This window comes from Sus scrofa, chromosome 18 (assembly GCF_000003025.6).
Source record: "Sus scrofa isolate TJ Tabasco breed Duroc chromosome 18, Sscrofa11.1, whole genome shotgun sequence".
NCBI classification, from domain to species: Eukaryota; Metazoa; Chordata; class Mammalia; order Artiodactyla; family Suidae; genus Sus; species Sus scrofa.
Genome location: NC_010460.4, coordinates 11,414,226 through 11,429,885, shown reverse-complemented (window position 1 = coordinate 11,429,885; position 15,660 = coordinate 11,414,226). Strand labels below are relative to the sequence as shown.

General features: G+C 40.2%; 1 protein-coding gene across 3 annotated transcripts in view; it reads left to right on the top strand.

Moving 5' to 3' along the window:
• Positions 1 to 13,821, top strand: part of AKR1D1 (aldo-keto reductase family 1 member D1) — a 116,782-nt gene extending 102,961 nt beyond the window's left edge. For all 3 annotated transcript variants that reach the window (XM_021078691.1, XM_021078690.1, XM_021078692.1), the window contains 4 exons: positions 5,079 to 5,188; positions 6,125 to 6,290; positions 9,541 to 9,623; positions 12,345 to 13,821. In XM_021078691.1, the coding sequence (XP_020934350.1) occupies positions 5,079 to 5,188; positions 6,125 to 6,290; positions 9,541 to 9,623; positions 12,345 to 12,387 (402 nt within the window). In that variant the 3' untranslated portion in view covers positions 12,388 to 13,821. The remainder of the gene's footprint in view (positions 1 to 5,078; positions 5,189 to 6,124; positions 6,291 to 9,540; positions 9,624 to 12,344) is intronic.

Below are 15,660 nucleotides of genomic sequence, written 5' to 3'. Positions count from 1 at the left end.
CCATGGCATATGGAGGTTCCCAAGCTAGGGGTCAAATTGGAGCTGTAGCTGCCAGCCTTCACCACAGGCACAGCAACACTGGATCTGAGCCATGTCTGCGACCTACGTCACAGCTCAGAGTAACGCCCACTGAGCGAAGCCAGGGATCGAACCTGAAGCCTTATGGATACTAGTCATGTTCGTTAAGCACTGAGCCACGACGGGAACTCCAACAAAAGATGTTCTTGAAGCTCTTTTGAGGAAAAGAGAAATGGCCATGATATTAAGTGGAAAGACCAGCAGACAAAATGTAGTACAATATAGAGACAATTATATTACTTGGAAAGTATCAATATTAGAAAGAAAAACATTAAAGTACTAACTGTGGCTATCTCTGGCTGTGAATCCTATTTTCTTCTTTATGTTTTTCTGCATTTTTCAAGTCTTCTGCAGTGCATTACATTATTAGTCTTATAATCACACAAAATAATATTATCTTATTAAATGGGGATAAGATACCTTCTCTGACCCCTTCTTTATAAAATATTAAGAAGCTACACTAAAAAATGCTCTTGGATCTGGTAAATATTCACATCTCGAGATTATGATGGCCTTGTTTGTTGAATTCATTGTTTTCAGAAACTCAAGAGTTCTGAGTTCATAACAGAAAAAAATGAATTATTACCTACATCACGATAATAGCCCACAGCTAAAATAGAAGTGTTGCTAAATTTAGATGTACCACTTCCCAATTGACACCTCAGCTAACCCTATGCCATATGCTCTCAGGAACAGAGAGCAGCAGCTTTTGCCTTCCTTATGGACGTCAATCCATCCCATCATTCCTAACAAATCTCTCCCCAACATATCCCTCACATCTCCTTACTGCACCCCCAAGAACAATATTTTGTTTTTAACATTGAAAAAACATTTTCTGTTTTTAACATTGAAATGACAAACAGCTTTCTTCTTACAAATGTACAGAGGCAGATGGTAATTTCCTACCTGAGAATGAAAAACAGCAAAAATTTAACAGTGTTTTCTCATGCCAAGGAGGAAATAGCCTGATCTGTTGGCACAAGAATATTGATCAGCTTCACAAATAGATCCTGAATGAGAAGCAAGGCATGTTGGAAGATCAAAGCCTGAACTTATCCATGTTTTCTGTGCTGTTTGAAAACAGAAAATATCAAAACTCTGGAGATAGCACAGATCAAAGTTCAGGTGCCCTGACTACTAGCCTTTACCCTGTTCCCTGGTAGGACCAGCTTTCAACCCAGGAACATGATGAGCATGTTATAGGCATTATATAGAGTGAACACATTTTATGTGCCAGAGACCTAAAGGCCTTGCATAATTCAAAACTCACACATTTAAAAACTAATTTTCCCATTAGACCAAACCTAACATAAAACTTGCCAAGTTTTGCATTTTGCGTTGACTTCATGAACAAAGGCGCACAGAATATGTAACCTCATTCTATACTCATTCTCAGAGCCTGAGCATTCCAAAATTCCTTAGTCCATCTGAAGAAACATCAGTCCAGCCTCCGCCCATGGCTTAGACTGAAAGCCTTCCCGGTGCAGTGCTCGCCCTGCCCAGTCAAAAGGGACTGTGCATCTCCCTCAAGCCATTTAATTTCTTGCAAATTTCCAACACTTAACTCTAGGAAGGAGGAAAGAAGGCAGGAAAGGGGAGAGGGAGGGAAGGAAAGAAGAAGGGAATGAGTAAGCTAAGTTTTCAAACTCTTCAGTTTTTCCTGATCTTATTCACTAGGCGTAAGTCACAGGTGTCCTGACACAGGAATCAATAAGGATTTGTTGAGTGCCTTCACTAGTGAAATGAAAACCCAACACAGTTTTTAATGGAAAGAAAAAGAGGTTGGGGTTAATTAATGAAAGGATTTTTGCTGTTTTCCTTCATGGATTCTGCTTGGTTTCTTTTACTTACCCCTGTGAGATTTTGACATTAAATTACAGCATTACCAGAGAGTGGTGCAAAAGCCTTGGACATGCTCAGACGGACGAGGGACATCACTTTTACCTAGCAGATGAGAAAAAGTTGAGACTGCAGCTCCAGTGGTCCATTCACAAAGGGCTCTAACCAGTCCCCAGCAAAGAGGGAAGGCAGGGGTGCTTAGATACACTTGTCCTTAGAAATAAGGAAGACATCAAGGCCCAGTGACATCAGAAACCATCACCACCCTGTACCTTAAAAACTGACCACCTGTTCCCAGCCAGAAATGACCCCTCCGGCTTCAGCCCATTCGATGCCCAGCCTACCACGGTCTGCAGCATCAAGAGTGATGGTTCCTAAGATTCTGCCTCTGTCCTCTCTGTTTTACTATTATTTTCATTCATTCAACAAATTGTCATCAAGCACCTGCCTTGTGTCAGTCACTTTGCTAGGGTCTAGGCATGCAACAGTGAAAGACAAGAGTCCTTGCTCTCGTGGGCATTAATGAAAAATATGAAAATTATTTGTAGTTAGGAACTTAAAGAAATGCCCTGAAGAGAAAGAATGTGGTTCTCTGAGGTTGTCTGCACTTGGATCATATTAATTTATCCACTCCCACCCTCCACCCCCAGAATTTCCTACACTGAGTGTTCCTTTAGTGCAATGCCTTACAGTTTTTTATCTACAATCTATCTATGCAAAGATCTGTATTATATTACATTTTATTACATTATATATCTGAATTTATATTATATTAATATATTAACTCTAAAGTTTTTGTGGAGTACTTGTTTCTAGTATTTTGCCCAATGCAACTTTCCGTAAACCCCCTAATTTGTTCAGTCACAGGATGGATATTCACCTACATGTTTGTTCTGTTTGCTTAATTTATTAGCCTTATTATGTATACATTTTGCTACAAACCATGTAAAATCAGGAGTTCCCGTCGTGGCGCAGTGGTTAACAAATCCAACTAGGAACCATGAGGTTGCGGGTTCGGTCCCTTGCCCTTGCTCAGTGGGTTAACGATCCGGCGTTGCTGTGAGCTGTGGTGTAGGTCGCAGACGCGGCTTGGATCCTGTGTTGCTGTGGCTCTGGCGTAGGCTGGCGGCCACAGCTCCGATTAGACCCCTAGCCTGGGAACCTCCATATGCTGCAGGAGCGGCCCAAGAAATAGCAAAAAGACAAAAAAAATAAAAAAATTAAAAAAAAAACATGTAAAATCTTTTTTCAAAGGGTAGATTATAAAAATGGTCACTATATATACAAATACACACATCTATGTGTATACATACATATAGATATATACACACGTGCATATACATATTTAATAGGTCGGAGACAGATAACAGCACTCCAACCTGATTAGAAAGGAGTATGGGGAAAATTAAATGTGTTTGGAATAAGCAGGCAGGCATGAAATTAAGAAATTCATACTTAGTCTCTAAGCAATGGAGTGACAGGATAAAAAAAAAAATGTGTTTGGGAGAGTAATACACCAAGAATAAACGAGATGGAAAATAGAAAAGAGACTGAAGGGGGAAGTGTTGCTGTGAATGAGAGGGGGTTAGGGAAAGAAATACCATCCGCCCTGCATATCCACAGCTGCAGAATGCAAAAATGCAGAGAACCCCCTGACCTATACCTTTTTATAGAATGGACTTGAGCATCCTCGGGTTTTGGTACCTGCAGGGACATTGGGGTGCTGAAAACAAACCAACATGTATACCAAGGGACTAGTGTACTGTGGACACCAAGATTCCTAACTTATTTTAGTCTGTGTGTCACTTTTTAGATTGAAGAAATGTTCTAAAGTGGGGGAAAAAACAAAAGTGTCTCAGGAAAAGGAAGCAGCAAGATTATTGGGGGGGGAATAAATGGGAGAAACCTGATATTAAAGATAAAAAAGAAAAAAAAAGAGTTCCCATTGTGGTGAACTGGAAGCAAATCTGAGTAGTATCCATTGAGGATGCCGGTTCGATCCCTGGCCTCCCTCAGTGGGTCGGGCATCCGGCATTGCCGTGAGCTGTGGTGCAGGTCACAGACTTGGCTCTGATCCTGCCTTGCTGTGGCTGTGATGTAAGCCAGCAGCTATAGTTTCAATTGAACCCCTGGCCTAGGAATTTCCATAAGCCAAGGGTGCGGGCCTCAAAGGACAAAAAAAAAAAAGAAAGAAAAAGATAAAGGAAAGACCCACCTCTAAGAGCTCCAGTTTACCTTTCCTCTTTGTGAAGAGCATTTTATTGTGCCTTCTAGAAATGCAACTGATAAGATATTCAGTATTCCAGATAGTGAAGAAAATCATATACTTAAAATATTCTAATTAAGCCTTGGTTGATTTTAATTGAAAAGAAACTGGTAGGTCAAAAACTACCATAGTGTTTAAGAAGAATCTTTGAGAAGAACTTTTGTTGACATTTAAGTATTTTTAGTACAGAAATCTTGTCAATAAGATACAGAAAATGAAACTGCGCCTACATTTGAGGCTACAGAGAACTCACCACCATGAAGAAAAAAGATTCATCTTTAAATTTTTTTTGGCCAAACCCAAGCCACACAGAAATTCCTGGGCCAAGGATCAAACCTGTGCCAATGCAGTGACCTGAGCCACAGGAGTGATAACATAGGATCCTTAACCACTAGGGAACTCCTTTAAATTTAATTTTATTCTTTCATGAAAAGGTTCTTGGATGTTTGATAGCTAGAGACAAGAGCTTCTGCAACATGTCACTTCTACTTACCAAGACTATAATCTGAACCTTGAGACTGTATATTTGCAATAGAAAATTGTATTTGCTGGAATATTTACTATAAACAAGTCTAGTAATTTTTAAATTTTTGAAGTATGAGAGCTTTAAAAATTAAAATTGTCTCCCAGTTATTTTAGAATTAATCCACAGATCTTGTTTTAATTAATCTCATCCATATGTAAATAATGTAAGAAATAAATAAAAAGAATAAAATAAATAAAAACATATGTAAATAATATAAACTTCCTTGTTAGGAAAAATATTTGAGACTTGCCTCCTTATCTATGATATTTTGCAATGGATTTTCTTGAAGAACTTTTGAAAAATCATATAAAATTGCATTCATCTACATGCCTTTAATTTTGTGCTCTGCTCTCCAATGCAACAACTTAGGTTGAATGCCATCCATATTTTACCCAGCAAAAACTCTTGAAATTTTGCCAACAACATGACATTGTCATTATTGCCTACAGCCCTTTGGGAACATCTAGAAATCCAAGCTGGTAAGTAATGCTGTGTGTCTCCTCAAGAAGTATTTCCTTTGGTATAAAGTAGGAAGCTAGTGCAAATTGCTTGATGAGAATGACTCTCTGCTTGGGTGTGTGATTTTAAGGAGGTAACAATCTCTTCAACTCATTCCCCCATATACAAACACAAGCTAATAAAACCAGCAATTGATTGTTCTCTGCCTGTGAAGTTGCCTAACAGTACCTGAAACCTAGGAAATGCTCAATAAATGTTAATTTGATTATTGTTGGACAAAGAGTACTCTATGGCCATATTCTGAAATTTTTGAATTTTTAAAATCTCTGTATTCAATAGCAACCCTTTCTACTGTGCTGTGTCCCACAGACTTAAGTAGGAATTTTTCTACTCTAAGACGATTCCAAGAATTATGCTTCTGTTTATTCCCCTTTAGTCTTCTTGCCTTCCCCTGTATGCCAACTTCCAACCCCATTCTCTCTAAAATACCCATCAGAGAAGTATTATTTGCCCTTTGGAAGAAGCAGCTCTATAAATCTGCCTCTCTAGGAGTTTCCATCATGGCTCAGCAGAAAAGAACCTGACTAGGATCCATGCAGAGGAAGGTTCCATCCCTGGCCTCGCTCAGTGGTCTAAGGATCTGGTGTTGCTGTGGCTGTGGCACAGACTGGCAGCTGCAGCTCCGATAGGACCTCTATCCTGGGACCCTCCATATGCTGCATGTGTAGCCCTAAAAAGAAAAAAAAAAGAAAAAAGAAAAACTTGCCTCTCCTGATCTTCCCATGCTAAGAGCAAGTCTTCTGAGTGCTCCGAGAGAAGGTGACCTGAAGTGTCCTGGATAGGTTACCAGGTGAATGGGTGGGGGGTGGGCGTCAGAGAAGGAGGGTGATTGGTTAACTATTGGTTCTCATTACTCAGGCTAAATATGATGTACGGTTTTCTTTTCTTTTTTAAAGGGTGAATGTATCGTCCCCACCTTTGCTAAAGGATGAGCTTCTAAACTCACTGGGGAAAAAGTACAATAAGACAGCGGCTCAAGTTGTTTTGCGTTTCAGTATCCAGCGAGGAGTGGTTGTCATTCCTAAAAGCTTTACCCCTGAAAGGATCAAAGAAAACTTTCAAGTAAGATAACTGCTTCTGGAAATGTAAAAAGTAGGGTTTTTTGGGTTTTTGTTTTGTTTTTGTTTTTCTAGAGAGAATTTTCTGTTCAGATTAATAGGAAACCTGCAGTGCCTTCGTATGGTATTTTACACCAGATCCCTGACCCATTCTCGATTTAATTGTAGCTGATTGTGAGACCATTCCTGGTAATTCAGGGATTGCTTGCTGCTTGTATGCGCTATAGCTCCCTTCTTTCTTCTGTTTCCTTCTCTGTTAACTCTGGACGCTACTTCTCCACCAGCACAGCAGAATAGAAGATATGAAATTTGAAATTCATAAGGGTCAACTTTCTACCATCTTAAAGTCTGGGAAAATTTAGGCAACCATACCCTAGTAAAAAAATAAATTTTAAAGTTTTTATATGAGAAAAAGAATGTATACATGTATGTGTGATTGGGTCACCTTGTTGTACAGTAGAAAATTGACAGAACACTGTAAACCAGCTATAATGGAAAAAATAAAAATCATTATTAAAAAGAAGGAAGTAAAGAAGTACACAAAGATGTAAATAAATAAATAAATTCATACACCATAAAAAAATTTGTTTAAGTTAGGAACAAATTTGGAAATTATTAGAAAGCATCATTTAGACTTCATGAATGCCAAGCCACTTTTTTCCCTCTGTAAGTAATCTGCAATCAGCATTATAACTTGCAGGTGAAAAAAGAGGCCACCAGATAATGAAGTGATTAGTTTACTGTGCTACTTCCAAAAAAACTGCTGGGTAAAGACAACCATAGAAAAGTATACCATGTAAAATTAATCAATTACACATCAGTTAATTTAAACTTCAGGAGTAACTTGGTTTTTGCCCTACTTGTAATTAAACATAAAAATGAGATAGTATTTATTCCCCCTGAGGGAAATGAGATAGGAGAATTATCAGAATGTTGACAATATGTGAAAAGACAGGCACTGTCACATATAAAGCTGTTAAAAACATTAATTGACATTAACATTTGGAGAAGAATGTCGTTTTTCCAGATCCATCAAAATTCAGACATATGGGTGTTTATTCATGCACATATACCTAGATGTTCATTACAGCATAATTTATTTTTTATTTATTTTTTTGTCTTTGGTCTTTTTAGGGCTGAACCCACGACGTACGGAAATTCCCAGGCTAGAGGTCGAATTGGAGCTGTACCCACTGGCCTACGCCACAGCCACAGCAACGCCAGATCTGAGCCACATCTGTGACACCACAGCTCACGGCAGCGCCGGATCCTTAACCCACTGAACGAGGCCAGGAATCGAACCTGTGTTCTCATGGATTCATTAACCACTGAGCCATGACAGGAACTCCATAAAGTGAAAATATAAGTAAGGGAAGGTATCCATGCTATTAGATCATTTATCTTCAGAGTTTTTTTTTGCTACCACATGAAGGAATACAACTCAAACTTAGCACAAAAAAAAAAAAAAATACGTAATTTATTGTCTTTCATAACTGGGAAGTCCATGGATAGACCAAACATGACTGGACACAGGAAGCCAAATGATTTATAAAAGGATTAAGTTCCCCCCACCCCCTTTCTCCACATGGTGGCACAAACGGTCCAGGTTGATCTATTACACATATTCAGTAAAGATGATCACAGATAAAGGCTTCTGTCAGGGTCTCTATAAATCCCTACTTGTTCCTTTGTGGGTCATTGGCTACCCATAATAATCACTGTGTGCAGTGAACTAGATGCCTTCATTGGTCCCCTGGGCTACATCCCTATTCCGGTGCTGCAGGAGGAGAGATCTGTGACAGAAGCCCCACTAGGTGCGGGAAGGTGTCAAGCAAAAAGGAGATTTGTAAGAATATATTTTGTAAGTGATTGGTTTACTCATGCCAGCTTTTGTATTATGTACCCTTTTCATTCCTCATACAATCTCATAAATGCCAATACTTGAATAATAAATAATCAAAGGAAAGAATTCTCTGAAAAGAGCACTTGGAAACAATCCTGGAGGGAATGACTGGGTAAATCATGTTACTTCTGTACTATGGATGCAGTGGTGAAGTGAATAAAGTTAGTCTATATATTTTGACAGAAAATATCACTAAGACGTATTATGTGAATGAAATAAAGTTGCAGAATAAAATTAGGATTGGCTTATTGCATTGTGCTCTTGGTGTGTTGCATGTTTGGAAGGAATCTATGGGAAGGGGAATAGAATTAGGGTGGTCGGTATCAAAAGGAACTTTTGATTTTTACTCCATACATGTTCATGTACTTCTGTAGGGTTTCATTTCTTTACAAAGAGCATGTATTTATATATTACTTCTATAATTAAAATTTATTAATGTAAGTTACTAAAATAAAAGTTGAGGTTATTGTTAAAGATAAAATAAGAAAAGATAAATTATAAACAGATAAACCAAGCTTTAAAAATATAAATAAGCTAGGAATTCCTATTGTGGCTCAGTGGTAACGAACCTGACTAGTATCCTTGAAGACATAGGTTCGATTCCTGGCCTCGCTCAGTGGGTTAAGGATCTGGCACTGCCATGAGCTGTGGTGTAGGTCACAGGCGCGGCTTGGATCCTGCATTGCTGTGGCCGTGGTGTAGGCTGGCAGCTACAGCTCTGATTCGACCCCTAGCCTGGAACTTCCATTTGCTGGGGGTGCGGCCCTAAAATGCCTATATATATATATATATAAACTATTAAAATATTAATAAAAGGCAATTATAAAAACAAAAGTGTACAGGCAAGAAGAAACAAAACAATGAAAATAGAATTAAAAGATAGGAGAAGAGACGTTAAAAAATGGTGAGAGAAAGGATTAAGAGGATAAAACAAAGCAAATTAAAAGTTTAAAAAAATACTTGAGCAAATTTAGAGACTATGGAAGATTTTTGTAAAAAAAAAAAAAAAAAAAAAGCATATGAAGGCTCTAGTCCAGAATCAAAGGTTCAGCATCTTACACCAAAATAATAAAACTTTTTCATTCTTAGAATTTCAGGAGACGTTCTGAACGCATATTGTTTCTGAGCATATGAAATTTCTTGCAAGATGTCTTAAAGACAAAGGGCAGAGGAATTACAGCTCCACATGGGTGCGGTGGCTGCCCAGCACATGCCCAACTCCTCTTAGACATTTGCAGAGATGTTCGCAGATCTTTGAATGGCTCACACTGTTGGCCGCACTCATCCTAGTCCCAAGCTTAACCCGTCTTCTATTATAATAAATGTCTGTGTTTTATTCCTATCATTTCAGATCTTTGACTTTTCTCTTACTGAAGATGAAATGAAGGACATTGAAGCCTTGAATAAAAATGTTCGCTTCGTGGAAATGCTCATGTGAGTTCTGGGGGATCGTTAATCAGGTACTGCCCAGTGGTGCTGGATTAAGAGTTAACCAACAGGGCTCTTATGAACTGGGACCATGTCCACCGAAGCACAAGGGGCAGTGGGCAGGATGTTCTGAATTAGAACAAATCTACATTTTTCTTTAAAAGGCGGTATCTGGCATTTATGACATCTTATGGCTTAGGTGAAGGCCTCAAAGGCTAAAGACTTTGAGCAGAATTAAGTTGTAGTGTTCATATGTTAATACAACAGCCACACAGATATTCAAGCAACATATTTATTTCTTCCTTAAATATCAAAGTTAGGGAGTTCCTGCTGTGGCTCAGTGGTAATGAACCAGACTAGTATTCATGAGGACATGAGTTTGATCCCTGACCTCGATCAGTGGATTAAAGATCCACGGTTGCTGTGAGCTGTGGTGTAGGTCGTAGATGCAGCTTGGATCCTGCGTTGCTGTGGTGTAGGCTAGCAGCTACAGCTCCGATTCGACCCCTAGCCTGGGAACTTCCATATGCTGAGGGTGCAGCCCTAAAAAGAAACAAGAAATAATCAAAGTGGGTACAAATTGGAGCAGAGTTGTCAACAAGAAAAATTCCTGGGAGAGAGATATGAGAACAAAGCAGAAAGAGCACCAAGTTGGAAGCCAAGAACCTTGAGTTTTAAGACAAATATTTGCCTATGAGATTAGGAGCTTCTGGGTGCACCTGTTGCCTGACATCCCATGAGCAAAATTCCTTACATTCCTTCAGAGAGTTGCTAAATTTAGCTATCAACTGAAGTGATCCTTTATTTTCTGGCTATTATAAGGCCTTTAAAATAAAAAAGAAAATAGTTCACATATATATATACACACATACATATTTGTATACATAACATACCTATATTTTTTTCTTCTTAATAATTCTTCATTAGTGTTTCCAGTTCTTGAAATCACCTGGATAGTAAGCTTCTTTTTACAGTCCTCTAAGTGAGCATTTAGAAAATGCTCCTCAAGATGGTTCATATAGTTTGGACACTTATCTCATTGGTCCCACTCTTTTTCATGAGTCAGAAAGTGCTGACGATACTAATACCATATATCTGATTCAATTTCTGAATTAATAAAACAGCTTCCTGATGTGCATTTGCCAAGGGAAAAAAATTACTTGACATCAAAAAGCACCACCTACCCTCAAAAACAAAAAAGTAAACACAAATGCAGAACCAACAAACACAGGTTGATTTATAGCTCTTAAAGAGAAACTATGTCTATCAAATATCATTAAATTAAACAGAGTAAGAGATAGTCAATCCAGTAATGTGCTGATGTTTTTTACAGTTGGTGACATCATTTGGTTTTACATTTGACATTTTTAATAACTAAGTCTAGCAACACTGGGGAAATAACTCATCATACCAGATAATAACTGGGAAAAGCATTGAGGAGAAACAAAGATTAGGCCCCACTGATCAAATAGGGATGCTGTGCCATGAATCTTCTGTTTCTCATCCAATTGATTCTTTTTTTTTTTTTTTTTTTTTGATAGGCAAGAAATAGATTTATTAGGATAGGTTGCTTGTGAGAGATGAAAGCAGGCAGGCGTGGAAGCTCTGCCCATCCAGATGATTCTTGATTCAACTCTTTTGGTTTTATTTTATATTTTAATTTAAAGCTCATAATGGAATTCCCATTGTGGCTCAGTGGAAATGAGCCCGACTGTATTGATGAGGATGCAGGTTCCCTTCCTGGCCTCACTCAGTGGGTCAGGGATCCTGCAATACTGTGAGCCGTGGTGTAGGTGGCAGACGTGGCTCAGATCCCACGTTGCTGTGACATAGGCCGACAGCTGCAGCTGTGGCTGCACCATGAGCCAGGAAACTTCCATGTGCCGTGGGTCTAAAAATTAAAAAAAAAAAAAAAAATTTAAAAAATGAAACTCGTAGTGTTTGCAGAGAATAAAGCCTAGGTATGTTCCAGGGTACCCACACACACTCCAGTCCTTTTATGGACTGTTTGACCATTGTTATTTAAGAGATAGATTCCCCTCTTCCTTAAATAACTGTTGTTATTTAAGCGATAGATTCCCCTCTTCCTCTTCCCCCTCCCTCTCCTCCTCCCTTCCTCTTTTTCCTTCTTCCTCTTCCTCTTCTTCCCCTCTTCCTCCCCCTCCTTCTTCCGCTTCCTCTTCCTCTCCCTTTCCCTTTCCATCTCTCTCTCCTTCTCCTTTTCCTTCTTCTTCTCCATCATCACCATCATGGAAACTTACTGTGCCGATCATCATCTTTCTAGATCTCGACATTCAGCTCTCAGGGGAACAGTGATACTGATTGATAATAGAGTTTTGAAGAAAAATGCTTATATGGATTATTGACATGGGAGGCAGCTTATATCAAGAGAGCAAAAGGAAGGAGTTGGGACAAGGTGTGTCAAGTAGGCAGGTATTGCTCACCTCCTGTGATTTGGTTCTTAACAAAATGTTAATATGAAGACTACCAGCCTTCCCCTACATGCACACACACACACACACACACACACAGCGGGGGGCTCTCTAAGGGTTCAGTAAAAGGTACGAGCTTGAAGGAAACCAGGGGATGAGAGTGGGTGAGAAACAGAGACGGTGTGAGTAAGAGAAAGCGGGAGTAGTCAGTGGAATGATCAAAGAATGCTAGTAACACGTACAACGTGCAACACTTGAAGTGAGTGTTTTCCCTTTGGGGGGATCATTTTGGCAGGTGGCGTGACCATCCTGAATACCCATTTCACGATGAATACTAACTTCAGAGGGCTCCGCACCAGATATGTGCCCGGACTTTGGGCTGGGTGGTCCCCCCAGCTATGCAAACGAAAGGGCTTTACCCTCCTGAGATGAAGTGGAGATGACGACACCCTTAATCATTCTTCATTATGTCCAGTTCTCGAAATGGAAATTTGTGTAATGTAAGTGACTTTGACTTAGCTATATGGGAAGGGGTTAAATCTGTTAAAATAATTGTTGGAAATTATCAACTACTATTTTATTAAATCAGGGTCTTCTGGGTTTCAGACAGAAAAAACATTAGGCCTTAGAAAAGACTTCAAAGGAAGCATATGAAGATAAATAACCCATGAAGCTGGGTACTGCCATGAGTAGTCTAAATTCTTTAGCAGTTCACAGGGCAACAAAGAGGATAGAGAGCTGGATCAATGCCAGTGTGCTGGCAATGGCCTTGGTGGTTTGGACCATTGACTGAAATACAGACACAGCCAAGGTAAGATCCATGTACGCATTATTCACAAGGAAGTGATTTGCTGCACCTTGAGTAAAGAGAGTGGGCTGAGTGTAGAAAAGTCTTCATAAAGCTAATGAAACACCCCAGCAGACAACAAAGCCCCACTGATTTGGTTGTTGTTTGTTTCCATCCAATGTGTGTCTGTAGGATTTACCCAGCTTGAGGGATAGACAATTGCTGGTTCTCTCTTACATGCATCAAAGAGCCTGAGCTTCAGCGAACTAGTGATCCATGCTAGCAGGCTTGTCACTCTTGTCCCCGTTTATTATATGACCACCATTTTGCAAAGTGGCTCAAGACAACCAGCATGCATGTAACTGAATTTTGAGAATGTAGCAAGTTTAAAAGAACCCTGATGATTTTACCATATTAAATTTTTAAGTGAATAAAAAGATTATTATAATTCCATATTGGAGATGTACCTATTTTCAATTCAACCAGAGCAGTAAATTTTATTCATTCACTGTCATAGGGCAAGAGAGCTCTTCAGAACTTCAAAACAGGGAGTTCCTGTTGTGGCTCAGTGGTTAACGAACCTGACTAGTACCGTGAGGACTCGGGTTCGATCCCTGGCCTACCTTAGTGGGTTAAGGATCTGGTGTTGCCATGAGCTGTGGTGTAGTTGCAAATGCAGCTTGGTTCTGGCGTAGGGCCCAGCTACAGCTCCGATTTGACCCCAAGCCTGGGAACCTATGCTGCAGGTGTGGCCCTAAAAAAAACAAAAAACAAAACCCCTCAAAACAAACTTGTATTTATCCAAAACCAATTGCTTATTGATAATGTTCCATTACCTGAAAACATACATCTCTGAGAAATTATCCATTTAAAAAATTGATCTCTACTTATTATTTCCACTAATTGTAATATTAATACTTACAATGCTGTCCTCTGGAAAACATTTTGTTCACAAGAAATAATAAAATATAATGATTTATTCTACTACATGTATCTCCCTTTTGTTGCTTGGGGGTGAAGGAAATAATCTGAATTCATTTAAAGACTTTGGATTGAATTCCCGGTGTACATTTAACACTGAGAAGATAGAGAAGAAAAAGGGTACCGTAGTGAAAGAACAGAAACTTGGAGTTCCCTCTGTGGTGCAGTGGGTTAAGAATCCAACTGTAGTGGTTCAGGTCACTGCGGAGTTGCAGGTTTGATCCCCAGCCCAGCACAGTGGGTTAAGGATCCAGCATTGCTGCATCTGCTGCAGTTGTAGCTCAGCTTCACTCCCTGGGCCAGGAACTTCTGTATGCTTCAGGTGTGGTCATAAACAAACAAACAAACAAAAACCGCAAACTCACAGTCCCTATTGTCAAATATTTCAGGCGCTTGTGTGGAGGGGGGACCACACCTATAAAAGCATTTTTTAAAGATAGGCATTGGAAAAGAATCCCACTGTTGGTCAAGGAAAATGTATACATATATTTCTTTTCTTCTTCTTTTTTTTTTTTTTTCCACTTTTTAGGGCCGTACATGTGGCATATGGAAGTTCCCAGGCTAGGGGTTGAGTTGGAGCTGTAGCCTGCCAGCCTACACCACAGCCACAACAACTCAGGATCCGAGCCGCATCTGCGACCTGCACCACAGCTTTGGATCCTTAACCCTGAGTGAGGCCAGGGATTGACCCTGCATCTTCATGGATACTAGTTGGGTTCTTTTCTGCCACGCCGCAATGGGAACTCCCGTATACATATATTTCTAAAGCTTGGAAGAGGGAGAGGAGACGGAGACAGTGGGAAAAGCGTGGGAGACGGGAAACAGGAAGAGCAAGAAGGAGAGATGGTCTGCCTGCGCTCGTGCGTGTCACCTCGCCCTTCGCTCTCACTCCTCTCAAGCTTCCCATCTCTTCGGGGATAAATTATATCCCCCCCAAATTCAAATTCACACGCTGAAGTCCTAGCCCCCAGTACTTCAGAATGTAACCTTATTTAGAAGTGTGGTCACTGCCTATGTGGTTGGGTAAGATGAGGCCACAGTGGAGTAGAGTGGATCCTAATCCACTACCACTGGTGTCCTTATAAAAAAGGGACACTTGGACGCAGATAACACAGGAGGGCACCATGTGCAGACAGGCGGAGATCAGGCTGATGCTTTTCTGAGTATAGAACCCCAAAGATAGCCAGCAAACCACCGGAAGCTAGGGGAGAGGCCTGGACCAGTGTCCCTCACAGACTCAGAAGGAACCCACCCTGCTGTCATCTTGATCTCAGACTTAGGGCCTCCAGAACTGCAAGACAGTAAATTTCTGTTAAGCCACCCAGTTTGTGGCACTTTGTTACAGCAGACGAAGCAAACAAATACACTATCCCTCAGGCAAGATCTCCAGCCTCTCAAGCTGACCTCAGCAATAAAAATGGCCTGACTTAGTCAGTGCTTTTTCTGAGCTCAGGTATTGATGACCAGTATCTTTGACCTTCTTGGGGACTTTTGCAAACCCAGAGATATTTGTTAACCCAAATCAATCTCTTTCCTCATCAGAGGCCTCTAATAGGGTATGAAGTACGTCAATACTTACATAACCTGCCTGGAAAAGGAGAAAGCCTACCCACTGATCCATAAAAATACAGGGACTGGAGCAACAAGGACTTTCTGCTCCAGCCTGCAGAGTGTTTTTTGTTTGCTCATTGCTGATCATTCTCCCTGGAGGACCTCCCTCGGGCACCGTCTCCCTCTGTGGATAGTGACACAGAGGGTATTGGAAGAGGCCGTGAGAGACACATAGGCGCCAATCGCATGTCTGCAGGCTTCTGCAATGCAGTGTGTGGCACACTTTCTGACC